Source organism: Molothrus ater, chromosome 11, assembly GCF_012460135.2.
Source record: "Molothrus ater isolate BHLD 08-10-18 breed brown headed cowbird chromosome 11, BPBGC_Mater_1.1, whole genome shotgun sequence".
In the NCBI taxonomy this organism is placed as follows: domain Eukaryota; kingdom Metazoa; phylum Chordata; class Aves; order Passeriformes; family Icteridae; genus Molothrus; species Molothrus ater.
The window spans coordinates 20,949,117-20,961,695 of NC_050488.2; the positions used below are offsets into that span (position 1 = coordinate 20,949,117).

The following is a 12,579-nucleotide window of genomic DNA, read 5'->3' on the forward strand; positions in this document are numbered from 1 at the left end:
ACCATCACCATGACACTGCTCCTAGAGTACCCCTGACAAGCAGAGCCCTGAAGCCAAACACAGGCTGCTGCCCCTCCTGTGCCCATGCAAAACAGAACCCAAGTTGGACTGAGGCTTTATTAAATACACCTGTGCTGCAGAGGCTGCTACTCGTTCTCCTCGCTGCGCAGTCTGGCGTTGGGGTTGGTGATCTTGATGGCGAGCTGTGCAGCTCTCTCCACGATCACCTTCCTGTTCTTCGAGGACACGTTGTGGGCAATCTCTGCACAGTACGACCTGTTGGAGACACACAGCGTTGGCCTTGGCTCCAGCAGCACCCAGAGCTGAGCTCAGGGCATCACTGCACGGGCACTGAACCATGACTCCCACCCCTCACTGGCCTGAAGCAGGAGCTCCCTTCCAGAAAAGCTCAGCTTTTCCTGTGAATGACTCAGTCAAAGGCAGTCGATAATTATTTTCTTACTACTTTGTAGCAAAAACAAGCACTGGAGCAGACTTGTGCCCAGGTCTGACCCAGAGCCCCAGTTCTGACTGAGGTTACCAGTGATGTGGCACAGCCTTGCTCGCCACCATTGTGTATTTTTGCCAAGGGGATGAGACTGCCAGCTCCAGGGCCTCTCTGTGCCCCTACCCTCCAGCAGTCATTCACTGAGGGAATAGTGATGGCATCTACGCTCTCAAAGCAATGATTTTCCTCGTTTCCCCCGACCATGCCACCTCTCCCAGGTGGGAGTACAGCCCCCACACACTCACTTGTTGCTCATCATCAGCACTTCCAGCTCTTTTACATTGTGGACCAGGAACTTTCTGAAGCCTGTGGGCAGCATGTGTTTTGTCTTCTTATTGCTGCCATAGCCGATGTTGGGCATCAGGATCTGTCCCTTGAAGCGCCGGCGCACTCTGTTGTCGATGCCTCTGGGTTTGCGCCAGTTGCGCTGCACAAATGCAGAGAGCAGTTACAAAACAAGACCACCCTGACCACAGCTGGCGTGAGGGCTGCCCACACCGGCCCCCACACTCCCTGCCCAGCTGCTGCAGCTTGGCACCATCCTGCTGGACTTTCCTTCACCACCCAAACCAAAGGCACCCCAAAAGTTCCTGTCCTGGGGAAGCTGCAGCAACTCCTCACCTTGATCTTGACATAGCGGTCAGACTGGTGCCGGATGAACTTCTTGGTTCTCTTCTTGACGATCTTGGGCTTCACGAGAGGCCTGAGGGCAGGCATGGCGGCTGCGGGACAGAGCGGGGTGAGCGAGGGGCGTGCCCCATGTACGGTGCAGCTCCCCGGGCCACGCGTGTCGCAGACTGCCTTCCCCCAGGGGCCACGGGCGGGCCGGTGAGGGAATGGGTCTTCATCTGCTGGGGCTCTTCCTCCCGCCTCCGAAGCTGGCAGAGCACTGGGAGCTCTCCAGATGCGATCCTGGGAGGTGCCGCGGTGTTATCCCCGCGGGCCTGCGATGCTCCTGCCCGGAGCCCGGCGTGGCACGCCGTGGAGACCAACAGCGACCGAGACCCCCCGGCTCCGCCCGCCCACGCTCCAAAGGCCCCAGCCCGGCTGGTGACCGAGCGCGGCCGCGGCGGCCCCGCCGCCCGGGAATGGGCACGGGTGGGCCCCCAGCGCCGCCCATCCTCCGCAGGCAGAGGACCGGTGCCGGCCCGCGGGGCCGCTTTCCGCGCCACGGGGAAAAGATGCGGCGGAGGGGAAGGGAAAGGGAGGAAACCGGTCCGTGCCAGAAGCGCCGGGGCCCGGATGGCCTCGGATGGCGCGGCCGGGACTCACCGGTGCCGATGGCGCGTCCACCGCGGGCCGGGCGAGAGAGGGAGGGGCCCGGCGCAAGCGCTTATGGGACAGGCGGGCGGTCCTGGCAGGGGCGTGTGGCGCTGCGGCCGCGCACACAGCGCACCGGGCACCGGCGGGGCGGCGCGGAGGCCAGCCCGCCGCCGCGGCGAGGTGGCACCGGGCAGGGAGGTTCAGTCCGGCGGGGCGCCCAGATCGGTCCTTCTCGCCCACCGCCACGGACAGCGCGCCTACTACGGGGCTGCCAGGACCTGTCTGCGTCACAGCGCAGGCTGTGCCCGCCAGCTGCTTCCGCCAGTGCGGGCGGGCGGGCGGGCGCCACCCGGCGGCGCGGCGGAGCCGGCCGGGCCCGTTCGGGCGCCGCAGTCCCGGAACGGCGCAGCACGGCCCGAGGGACCGAGAGCGGCCCCGGCTCCGGGAGCCAGAACCCGCCTCGGGCCCTCTCCTGCCGGAGCGACACGGGGCCCGTCCCTGGATGAGACTGGGAAGGCGCCAGTAGCTCCGGCGGCACCGGGGGCAGGGCCAGGGCCGGGCAGCGGGCACGGAGCGGGGTCTGCTCCGTCCCGGGCTGCTCCCTGCACACGCTCTCCCCCTCAGCCCGTGTCCAGCAGCACCGAGATCAGAGCCCGACTGCTCCGGGCCCGGGACAGTAACGGTGGGCACTGGATGGCTGTGCCCAGCGAGCCCCCAGCCCGGGGACGCAGCTGCGGACACAGAGCTGCACTGCAAGAAGAGACAGCCACTACAAAACAGGGACACGTTTATTAAAAAAATAGCAACGACTCTAGCCATGACATCACAGAAATATTTACACCCAGAACTGTGAGGGCACCTGAGGGGAGGTGGTGGGGCCAGGTCAGCCCCAGCTCAGCTCAGTCGATGCTCAGCCTCTCCCGGTTCTCCCACAGCCACGTGTGGTACACGTTCAACTTGTGGTCCTGTGGCTGCACCTGAGACACAGGGAAAATGTAAAATATTTACTAAAATACCTTAAAATATCTCATTGCTCCAACATTGTGAGTGTTGGTTTTCCAGTGCCAGGGGTCGGTGGGCACAAGTGAGACCCGAAGGGCACCACCCACCTCCTTCCACTCGTTAACACAGAAGATCCTGTAGGAGTCGTTGCCGTACTTGCCGATGCCGTGCAGCTCGATCGGGTACCGCCACGCCTTGCTCAGGTACTCACCTGCAGGGCAGGGCACAGCACTCAGCACCTGCACACACACACCTGCCCTCACTGCCTGCACACAGGAGCACCCTGTGCCACTGTTACATGACTTCAGCACATTTCAAATGAAAACCAAATGCACCAGGTGTTTCCTGGTGCACGCAGACCGTGAATCCCCATGGGTTAATCTTAAACTGGGGTGTTTACATTCTCTGTTCAGGGAATGTGAATACCACATTAAACTGCTTTTCAACAAACCACCGTGGGAGTTTTAATCATCATCTCTCTCATCTCAACAAAATTCTCCTCTGCAGGTTCTGAGGATAGAATCAGAAAAATCCCAGGTGGAAGCGCCTTCTGCAGGTCACCAGAGCAACCCTGAGCAGAGCCACCCTGTAACAGTGCTCAAACACAGCAGCAGTGCTGCAGGTGCTTGGGTCTCTTCTACTCCAACCAGTTTCTGGTCTCCTGCAGAACACACCGTGGCTGGCATTTCCCTCCCAGTTCAGACTGAGATCAGCAGCTTTGCCTGTGTGACACCAATGGATCCCAAATGCTGCACAAAATAGCCACCAACCCACCCAATCCTCAGAGCAGCATTTGCATCAAAGCTGTTTGTCTTTTGCCAGCATAACCAAGATGGTTCCAGATGTCAGGAAAACCCACCCGAGAACCTGATGATGGTTTTGGCTCTGAGTTCGTAGAGGCCCAGAGGTTTGAGCAGCTCTGACATTTCTTTCCAGTCTGCAGCCCTGGCTACCTCAGGAGAAGGATACTTCTTCAGGAACTCCCAGAGCACCGGAATGGCCATTTTCCCTGGTGAAAGAATCCCATGAGCAGGAGGCTGGCATGGAGTTCTCCTTCTGCACTATCCATATGCTTTCTCAAGTGAGCTTTTCCACGGTAAGGTACCAACTAAGGATTATTATTTCACAGTGACACACGTTAAAAAAAAATCAATTATTTCATTAATGCCATTAAAACTGGCAGCTGTTTCAGCCCTGTAACACCTCCCAACATTTACACACCTACTCCTGCTACTCTACTTACCTGAAGTTTTGTTGAGAAATATGGTGGCAATGAGAAGCTTCCACGGATCATGGAAGAGTGTTTCCTGAATAAGATTGAAAGGAGAACGTGGAGGAGTCCATTTTCTGAGGGCCTTCCTTCTGGGTGGGCTGAGGGCTGTACAGGGGCAACACGGCAACATTTATTAGACAGCGAAGGATGGCTTTACCTATTTAATGAAAAAAAAGAAGACCTCTGAAGCATTATTGTGGAGGTACTGTGCATAGATGGAGCCACAGCACAGCAGTTCCCACACAGCCTTTATACAGCTGCAGGGGACTGTCCCACTTGGCACAGCTGCAGCCAGTGTCAAGCTGCAAGGAATTTTCCACATCATCACTTGATCCTGAGCCATTGTATCCCTTCCCCATAAAAAAATGTATTTCCCTAAATACCTTCTTTGCTGTATTTACTGGAAAAATAGGGACTTGTTTTCCTTCTCTCCACTTGTGTTCGTGAGATAGACTCTTCTGTAAAGAAATAAACATCAGCATTAAGAAAAAGCAGCAAGTATTTTGTTGTCATGTTTCACACACCACCTCTGCTTTATGTAGTGATGGATACAGAAAGAATTCTTCTCGTGTACAGAACACAAGTGTACCTTAAATCTCCTCAGATTATTGCCTGACACTGTACAGCTTAAGAGCTTGGCACAGTAAGTTTCAGTTTTGAGTAAGTCTGCATTAATTTAAATGCTGTTGGATAAAAATGAGATTTGGATGTCAGAGCAGCTTGACCTGAAGCAGAACACGTGGCCTCAACAGCCAGGAGAGGCCTGGGCAGAAGGTGAGGGCTGGCATCACCCTCTGCTCTCACACGCACCTGGAGACATTGTGACTGCTGCGAGGCTGGTCCCGTGCCCAGCATCCACCTCGGCGTCAGGCTGAACACTCTGCTCACCCAGAGGCCCCGGCTCTGGCACCGTCCCTGTCTCCAGTCCATAGGATTTCTCCTCAGAGCCCACAGCAGGTGTGTCACTGGAGCAGGGCCCCTCCTTTGGCAGGTGAGCCAGCTCCCTCTGTGAGCCAGCCACTGGCCTGAGCCGTGCCCTGGCCATTGCTGGCAGACCTGTCTCTGCACCCACAGGGTCAGTGCCTGCTTCACCCACTCCCTGGCTGTCAGCTCCACAGGAGTCTGTCTGCCTACGGACCCTCTTGTTCTGAACACACTTGGTCTCCCGTGTGTTAGAGACTCTTCTCTGCCTCTTGCTCTTGGCGTCACCTTGGTTCCTCCTTTCTGAGCCCTTCTCATGTTTCCTAGTTTGGACCCGTCTCCCATCTGCCCTCTTTCTTCTGGTTTTCAAATTCTCCTCTGGGTTTGTGCCTACTACTACTAAATCTGTGCCTTCCACAGGAGATGTAGCATCTTCCAGGTGTCCACTCCCAGCCTGGATGTTCTGAATTCCAACCTCAGCACCATTCTGTGCATGGAGCTCCTGCACTTTGCTCTGACAATCCTCCTTTTCCAGGTCAGTCCTCGCAGCTCCTGTACCATATCCCTTCAATCCTGAGCGTGTGCTCCCTCGAGGAGCTGCAAAATCAAAATCTGCTGCTTTCAGTGTTGTCTCCCCAGTTTTCTGTAAATACTCCGCAAGTGCTCGTTTTGACCTCAGCTTCTTCCCTTCAGGGCTGTGGTAGGAAGGGAAAGTAAATTAGCAATGACTTTCTCATTCTACCGCTCTTTGCTTATACATCTTCAATAATACATGAAAACAATCCCAAAACGAAGGACAAAACCAGTTTTTGAGGGCGACGTGTGGGCAGATTTCTGTGGTCCTGCCAAGCTAGGCCACACGGAGCTCACTGACAGCCCCAGTCTCACCTTACGAAGTACACATCGATCCTCCCGGCCGTCCTGCCCGCCCGCCTGAGGTTGCTCACCCGCTGCCACCCGCGGGGGACAGCGCTCGGCCCCGCCGGGCCGTGGTCCCCGCAGCCGGGGCTGGGGCCGGGGCCGGGGCCGGGCCGTTCCGCCGCCGCCGCGCCTCGACTGCCGCCCCCGGGACTGCAGGGGAAGAAAAGCCCGGGTAAGGTCCCGCTGCTGGCGGAGCTCCGGGGACAGCAGGGCGGGCCTGGGGACGGGTCCCCACATGCCCCCGGGGCCGGGCCCGCTCCGCCCGCGCTCCGGGCCCGCTCCGAGCTCACCCGCCCGCCGCTGCCGGCGCCGCCATTTCCCGCGCGCCGCTCACGTGACCCTCAGGGCCCGCCCCGCGCGAGCGGCCCCCGCGGCGCTGGCAGCGCCCCCTGGCGGGGTGGCGGACCCGCGGGCCGCGGGCGCAGGCGCGTTGCCCGTGGCAGCGGCGGGGCCGGGGAAGCGGCGCCCGGCGCGGAGCGGGTCCGGCTGTGAGGGGCGGTGCTGAGCCGTGCCGAACCGTGCTGGGCCGTGCCGGGCGGTGCCGAGCCGTGCGGGGTCCGAGGGATGCGGGCCGCGCTCACCTGGCGCGACCGGGCCGAGCAGTGGTGAGCGGCCCGGGCACAGCCGGCCTGCCGGCCCGTTCCGCTCCGGGCGGCTGCTCGGGGCTGCGGGGGGTCCCAGCGCGGGGTCGGGCCCGGCCGCTCCTGCCGCTCGCGGTTTGTGGGCAGTCACAGTCACGCTCGCTGGCCGCTGCAGTGCTGGCCGGGCGGCACCTCTGGTCAGTTCCTGTCTCCTGACACGCTGTTCTTGGTTTGTTTGTTTGTTTGTTTCCCGCAGCATTTACGACCTCGCGTTCAAGCCGGATGGGACCCAGCTGATAATTGCTGCTGGAAACAGGCTGCTGGTAGGGAAATCTCCTTGTCCTCTCTCCTTTCCAGCTGTATGAGCATGATTTCTTTCACATTAACTTATGAATATAACCTATCTGAAATCCCCTTATCTCTGTCAGTGCAGCCTCCCAGATGCATACATATTAATGCAGGCCAATTCTAAAGTGTTTTGAAGCTTTTAAATATTTCTTACCAAGTTTTAAGCTCTATTTCCAAAAGTAATGGGATTTAAGTTATTTGTGTCATCTCGTCCTCTTGTGCGGTGCCTGGGGTTTGAGGTCCATGAACCCGCCCCTAGTCCTGGCAAAGCGCAGGGGCCGTGCTGGTGCAAGTCTCCTTAAATCTCTGTGGCAAGGGCAGAGGCTCAGGCCCGTGTCCTGGCATTGTGGTGACAGGACAGGTGTGGGAACATTCACCTCAAGCTGTTTGTGGGTCCTTGGGGCTGCTGCAAGAGCAGCTCAGGACCAGCTGCTCACAGGTCCTGCGAAGCTTCAGGTGGGGCAGGTGTAGGAGCTGCAGGAAGGGGCAGATGGGATGGATGGATTGGAGAGTTCAGCATTGCAGGACAACTGCTGTTATTTTCAGGGCTAATGCAATCAAGCTTTTAGTGATGCTCCTTTGCAGTAATTTATTATGCTTAAACATAAAATGCGTAGAGAGATGTTTTAACAGCAAGATGTAAAATATAAAAATAAAAGATAAATGGCCAATAAGATGTAAAACAAGCTGCCAAACAAGCTGTTGAAAAATGTCCTTTGTGCATTCTATTTTCTAGTACTGACTTCTTTCTAAGAATATCATGTTACAGAAAGCTGTTTCTGTGCTAGAAAATGTTTTGTCTTGTATGAACTATATGAAATCCAAAAAGCAGGCACAAAAGGAAATGCATAATCTGCTGGCCTTCAGTAATTTTATATCCCAGCCCTCACACTGGAGGTGTTTGCGCCAGGTTGGATGGGGCTTGCAGCAACCTGGTTTAGTTAAAGGTCTCATTGCCCCACGGGGGCATGAAGTGAATGAGCTTTAAAGTCCCTTCCCACCCAAATGTGGTTCTCTGATTCAATGAAGGGTTGTTTTTTTTTGGCGTAAGTTCTTTTGTTTGTATATTTGGATTGGTTTTTTCTCCCCATTTGAACAGGTGTATGATACTTCTGATGGAACCCTAATTCAGCCTTTGAAGGGACATAAAGACACTGTGTACTGCGTGGCTTATGCCAAAGATGGTAAATAGCACCCTGGGGCTCTCTTAGCCTGGTTTGTAGAGTGCATCTCTCCCGCTGCTGATTGCCCATGGAAATGGAGAAGTGGGCGTTGCTCTGCTCGCAGTGTGGGACTGCTGGGGTTTGTTCCTTAGCAAGTGCTGGGTTTGCTGTCCAGTGGAGGCTGTGATCTGCTGTGCAGATCTACCTGCACAGGTCACCAGTGACCCAAGAGCTGTGGTCCCACTGCTCCTCCTTTTTGACTTTAGTGTTAGGCTTAGCACTGGTGAAGGGTATATTCATGGGTAACGTGAGGAGAGGGCTCACCTCAGAGATTCCTGCTTCTACTACTCATCTGCCTCTGAGTTTTATTCCTGTATTTCCTCTGTCCCAGAGCTTCCTGATCTCCTGATCCTTCATATGTTACCTGCTCAGTGCACTCTGCTTCCAGTTCTCTCATGGTCTACAACTCTCATTCAGTGGGACTCGCTCTGTGGGCTGGGGGGGCCTTCCTGCAGGTGCTGCTGTTTGGGTGATGGGAGTTCCTGTGACACTGTACCAGTTTGTTTCCCATCAATCTCCAGCCTGGGGCTGGACAACACTGGAAGGACTGGTTACTAGCAAGGCCATGGAAATGGTATAGTACAGCCACTGGAACTCCATGTGCCTGGGGAAGCACCACCACATCCAGGACTCAGTGTCAGCCCCTTTATTACTTGAGCCTTGTCAAGTTCAAGAACTTCTTGCTCTCTCTTTGATTCAGTATTTGGAGTGAAAGTGATTCTTGTATGTGTGGGATTTAAATTATCTCTAATTCCTAGGCAAGCGTTTCGCATCTGGCTCTGCTGATAAAAGTGTGATAATTTGGACTTCAAAGTTAGAAGGAATTCTGAAGTACACGTAAGTGATGCTGTTCAGTTCTATGCTTCAGAAGCTGATTTTGATTATGCACTGCTGCAATTAAAGAGCACAAGCTGTTAGATTTGGGAGAAGGTTCACTAAGGTCAGAGAAAAGGGGTGATAGGGGAGGGAGGAGGAAAAGAGCAGCTGAAGTATCTGAGTGAGGCAGGAAAGCAATTAAAGGCATAAAAGGAAGTGGGGAATCCAGAGAAATCTGTGAATTTAGAGGGCTGACAGAGAACTAGGGAAAGTCAGAATAGGTCAGAATAAAATTAAACATAATATGACCAGTCTTCTATAATAAGCCATAATTCTGGTTCAAAGATCAAATTAAAGATGGTTTGTCACTTCTGGTATATTTCAATCATTTGGCTCTGTTTTCAGTCAGCCCTCTGAAGCAACAGCTTCATGTTCTCCTGAGTGCACATTTATCAGGAGTTAGCTGGTCACTGCACAGAGCCCGCACAAGCACACTTGGTTTAGGATTTGGATACAACCTTCACAGTTGCTGTAATCTTGGTGAAATACAGTGAATCCTGCTACTTGGAGACAGTTTTTACAAGGTTTATTACTTAATTACTTTACAGTAATAGCAGACTTACTTGATGTACTATAAACCAATCCAATTATTTTGGCATCTGCTAAAGCTTTCAGCTCACTTGCTGAAAGTCAGAAAAGGAACATTTAAGAATGATTTATTGAAATCTGATTATAACTTCGTTCTAGGCATAATGACTCTATCCAGTGCGTTTCATACAATCCTCTCACTCATCAGTTGGCATCCTGCTCGTCTGGGGATTTTGGTATGTCTTCTCCCTTGAACTTTTCCATCAAGACAGTGGATTCCATTACAGCTGGATAGCTTAGCTAACTGCAGATAGGTACAGCTCTATGACTCCAGGAGAGATGGGACACAAAGCTATCGAACATTCAGTGACATTGGATACTGATTTAAACTACTTAAACTCAGTGAAAAAGGACAGTAGTGAGGGGTCACAGGATCAAATGTGCTGCTCTGTTACTGGAGTTTTTTGCAGAGACACCCTCAGTTATTTAGATGGATTTTTTTTCCATTTAATAATAAATAATATGTATTTAAATGTCCACTAGCAGTGTACAAGACTTTGGTGCCTCTAAAATCCCAGCTGAGTTCTCTGACAGTATTGGTTTCCAGTCTGAGCTCTGGCACATACTCACTTGTCATTGGCTTTTTGTTTTCTTTCATCAAGGCTTGTGGTCTCCGGAACAGAAGTCAGTCTCTAAACATAAAACAAGCAGCAGGATTACTTGCTGTAGGTAAGTTTTAAGGGTTATCTGTGTCATTTAAGTTAGTTTCAATACAAACCATTTCAAGTAAGATGGAAGCTTAAAAAAAAGGACTTTTCCCTCCTTCTTTTTCAGTAGGAAAGTGTTGGGTTATGCTTGGTCCTGTTTATAACCAAGTCCTTCTGAAGGCATCAGAGACAGATTCTGGTCTTGAGCAGGTGTCTTAGCTGTTCTTTCCCTCTGTTCATCTCTCTTGTGCAACAACAATAAAATGAAGTTACAGGAAAAATAATTCCAATGTTTGTTTGTCGTTCATTCCCTGTACTGTTGGTGTTTTCAGCTGAAGAAGGTATTACCTTTGTGGGGAACCTGAAGCAAGGGTTCATAACTGAAGTCATTCATCTGACTGAAGAAGAGACCAGAATAGACCCTAGGCCTCCCCTGTCCTACACCAGACAGTTCCATCTGATCATGTTCTAAATGTGGCTTTTAAAGCATTTTGGTCTGCTCCCAGACTGCCATCCCCAAACTGGATCTGACTTATGTTACAAATATTGCAAGCTTTAATTTATTATTTTACTTTTGTGTAAATGATAAAATGTCCTTGATGTAGAGAGTGCTGTTCCTATAAATGTGGATTTAGATGCATAAACAAGCCAAAGGATTACTAGCCACCTCCCAGAACTCTTAGAAATATACTTTAATGTACCATTCCTGTGTGAGTGTGCTATACACCATCCTGCCTTCCTGCTGCTTGTTTGTAGTAGTTTACTCTTCAGTGTGTCTGTGTTTTCTCAGCTGGACAAATGATGGCCAGTACCTTGCTCTGGGGATGTTCAATGGCATTGTCAGCATAAGGAACAAAAATGGTGATGAGAAAGTGAAAATAGAGAGGCCAGGGGGCTCTTCCTCTCCAGTATGGTCAATTTGTTGGAATCCTTCCAGGTAAATAATTTCATCTTTCTTTTTTTTTTCATTCTGAATAGATAATCCTTGGCTTATTGATTGCAGAAAGGCTTGACTTCTATCCCTGCTGGAGCAGGTTAATTCCCATATGTGTTACCTTCTTTAAGTGATTATATATTGGGGTTTTGGCTTTGCTGCCAGTCTTCAACTGAATAGAGTACCTGGGAACAAGTTTAGATTGCAGACATGGGATTGTTTAGGTTGAAAAAATCCTTTGAGACATTGCAGTAATCCGTTTCGTGTAATACAACAAATCCAACCACTCCCACAGCAGTGCCAAAGCCACTACTAACACCTGTCCCCAAGTGCCACATGCACACAGCTTTTAAATCCCTCCACCCCTGATGGACAGCCCTTTCAGGGAAGAAATTTTCCCAATACCCAGCCTAAACCTTCCCTGGCAAAGCTTGAGGCCGTTTCCTCTTGATGTGTCGCTGTTCCTCCGCTCAAGCTTTGAGTTATTCCTGTAGAGGATACTGGTTTTGATTTTGTGTCCCCAAGCTGTTTTCCAGAGGTTTAAATGACAAACTGCTGTCCTTTCAGTTTGTGACTTTTAAAGAGTAGCATGAAGTGAATTCTACTATCCTGTGACTTGGTTCTGTTGCTCTAAGAGATTTGTTAATTCAATTGCTGTAGAATTACTAGTTTGTTTTCTTTTTTGGCAGAGATGAACGCAATGACATTTTAGCTGTGGCAGACTGGGGTCAGAAGCTTTCCTTTTACCACCTGAGTGGCAAGCAGGTATGTCTTAGAGAGTTTATTCAAGAGTCACAGGGTATTTTTTGTTCTATTTTGTGTCCCACAATCAAAATACTTGTATACAGGTGCTTTATTAATTTCATTAAACGTCTTCTGTTTTCCCATTCTTTTATGAGTCTACTTTTTTTTAACCATTCCTCCTTCAGCTCTTATTCTCACATAGCAGCTCCCCTGCTGTCTCACAGTTCTTCCATTAAAGCCCTTACAACTCTGCTGACTTGTGTGACATGGTTCACTGGTTTGTAGAGAACATCTTTGTGGGTTTTTTCAGCTGGGCAAAAGGGGTTTTGTGAGTTGTTGTGTTCTGAGCAGAATGGTTTGGGACTGGAGGGATTCTTGGATGTATTTTAGAGCTATCTTTGGGAATCTTAATATAGCCAGTGGTTCTGGGTATTGAAAGTCCATGCATGGAGGAGATGAATGGTGTCAGCGATGGCACTCGTTGTTTTCAGGAAAGATGAAGTGATCCTTTTGTTAATGTCTTTGATTGGGTTTTTTTGTTTATTTTCCCTTGTAGATTGGGAAGGACAGAGTGCTCAATTTTGACCCGTGCTGCATCAGCTACTTTACTAAAGGAGAGTATCTCTTGCTGGGAGGTTCAGACAGACAGGTTTCTCTCTTCACAAGGGATGGGGTGCGTCTGGGCACTGTGGGAGAGCAGAGCAGCTGGGTGTGGACCTGCAAAGTTAAACCAGACTCCAACTATGTGGT

At 51.6% G+C, this 12,579-nt stretch overlaps 3 protein-coding genes and 1 non-coding gene across 4 annotated transcripts in view; 1 reads left to right on the plus strand and 3 right to left on the minus strand.

The window, feature by feature from the left end:
* Positions 1 to 103: 103 nt before the first annotated feature.
* On the minus strand, positions 104 to 1,900 carry RPL32 (ribosomal protein L32). Its single transcript, XM_036390701.2, has 4 exons — positions 1,781 to 1,900; positions 1,130 to 1,230; positions 754 to 935; positions 104 to 276 (listed from the first exon to the last, which is right to left on the minus strand). The coding sequence occupies exons 2-4, from the start codon at positions 1,223 to 1,225 to the stop codon at positions 147 to 149; spliced, it is 408 nt and encodes a 135-aa protein (XP_036246594.1). The 5' UTR covers positions 1,226 to 1,230; positions 1,781 to 1,900; the 3' UTR covers positions 104 to 146.
* LOC118691905 (small nucleolar RNA SNORA7) lies at positions 1,294 to 1,430 on the minus strand. The gene has a single exon (XR_004981093.1). It is a non-coding gene; the product is annotated as a small nucleolar RNA SNORA7 (small nucleolar RNA).
* Positions 1,901 to 2,541: 641 nt separating the features above from the next.
* MBD4 (methyl-CpG binding domain 4, DNA glycosylase) lies at positions 2,542 to 6,205 on the minus strand (the record flags this gene model as incomplete). The annotated part of the gene is made up of 7 exons (XM_036391216.1): positions 2,542 to 2,748; positions 2,881 to 2,984; positions 3,633 to 3,782; positions 4,017 to 4,151; positions 4,430 to 4,504; positions 4,857 to 5,662; positions 5,856 to 6,205. Coding segments are annotated over 7 exons (1,698 nt in total), but the record flags the coding sequence as incomplete, so codon positions are not given.
* Positions 6,206 to 6,382: 177 nt separating this feature from the next.
* IFT122 (intraflagellar transport 122) overlaps positions 6,383 to 12,579 on the plus strand; it is a 30,144-nt gene continuing 23,947 nt past the window's right edge. The window contains exons 1-9 of the mRNA XM_054516042.1: positions 6,383 to 6,493; positions 6,726 to 6,792; positions 7,917 to 8,001; positions 8,799 to 8,877; positions 9,604 to 9,680; positions 10,107 to 10,173; positions 10,942 to 11,088; positions 11,775 to 11,850; positions 12,386 to 12,577. Of these exons, the coding sequence (XP_054372017.1) occupies positions 6,453 to 6,493; positions 6,726 to 6,792; positions 7,917 to 8,001; positions 8,799 to 8,877; positions 9,604 to 9,680; positions 10,107 to 10,173; positions 10,942 to 11,088; positions 11,775 to 11,850; positions 12,386 to 12,577 (831 nt within the window). The 5' untranslated portion in view covers positions 6,383 to 6,452. The remainder of the gene's footprint in view (positions 6,494 to 6,725; positions 6,793 to 7,916; positions 8,002 to 8,798; positions 8,878 to 9,603; positions 9,681 to 10,106; positions 10,174 to 10,941; positions 11,089 to 11,774; positions 11,851 to 12,385; positions 12,578 to 12,579) is intronic.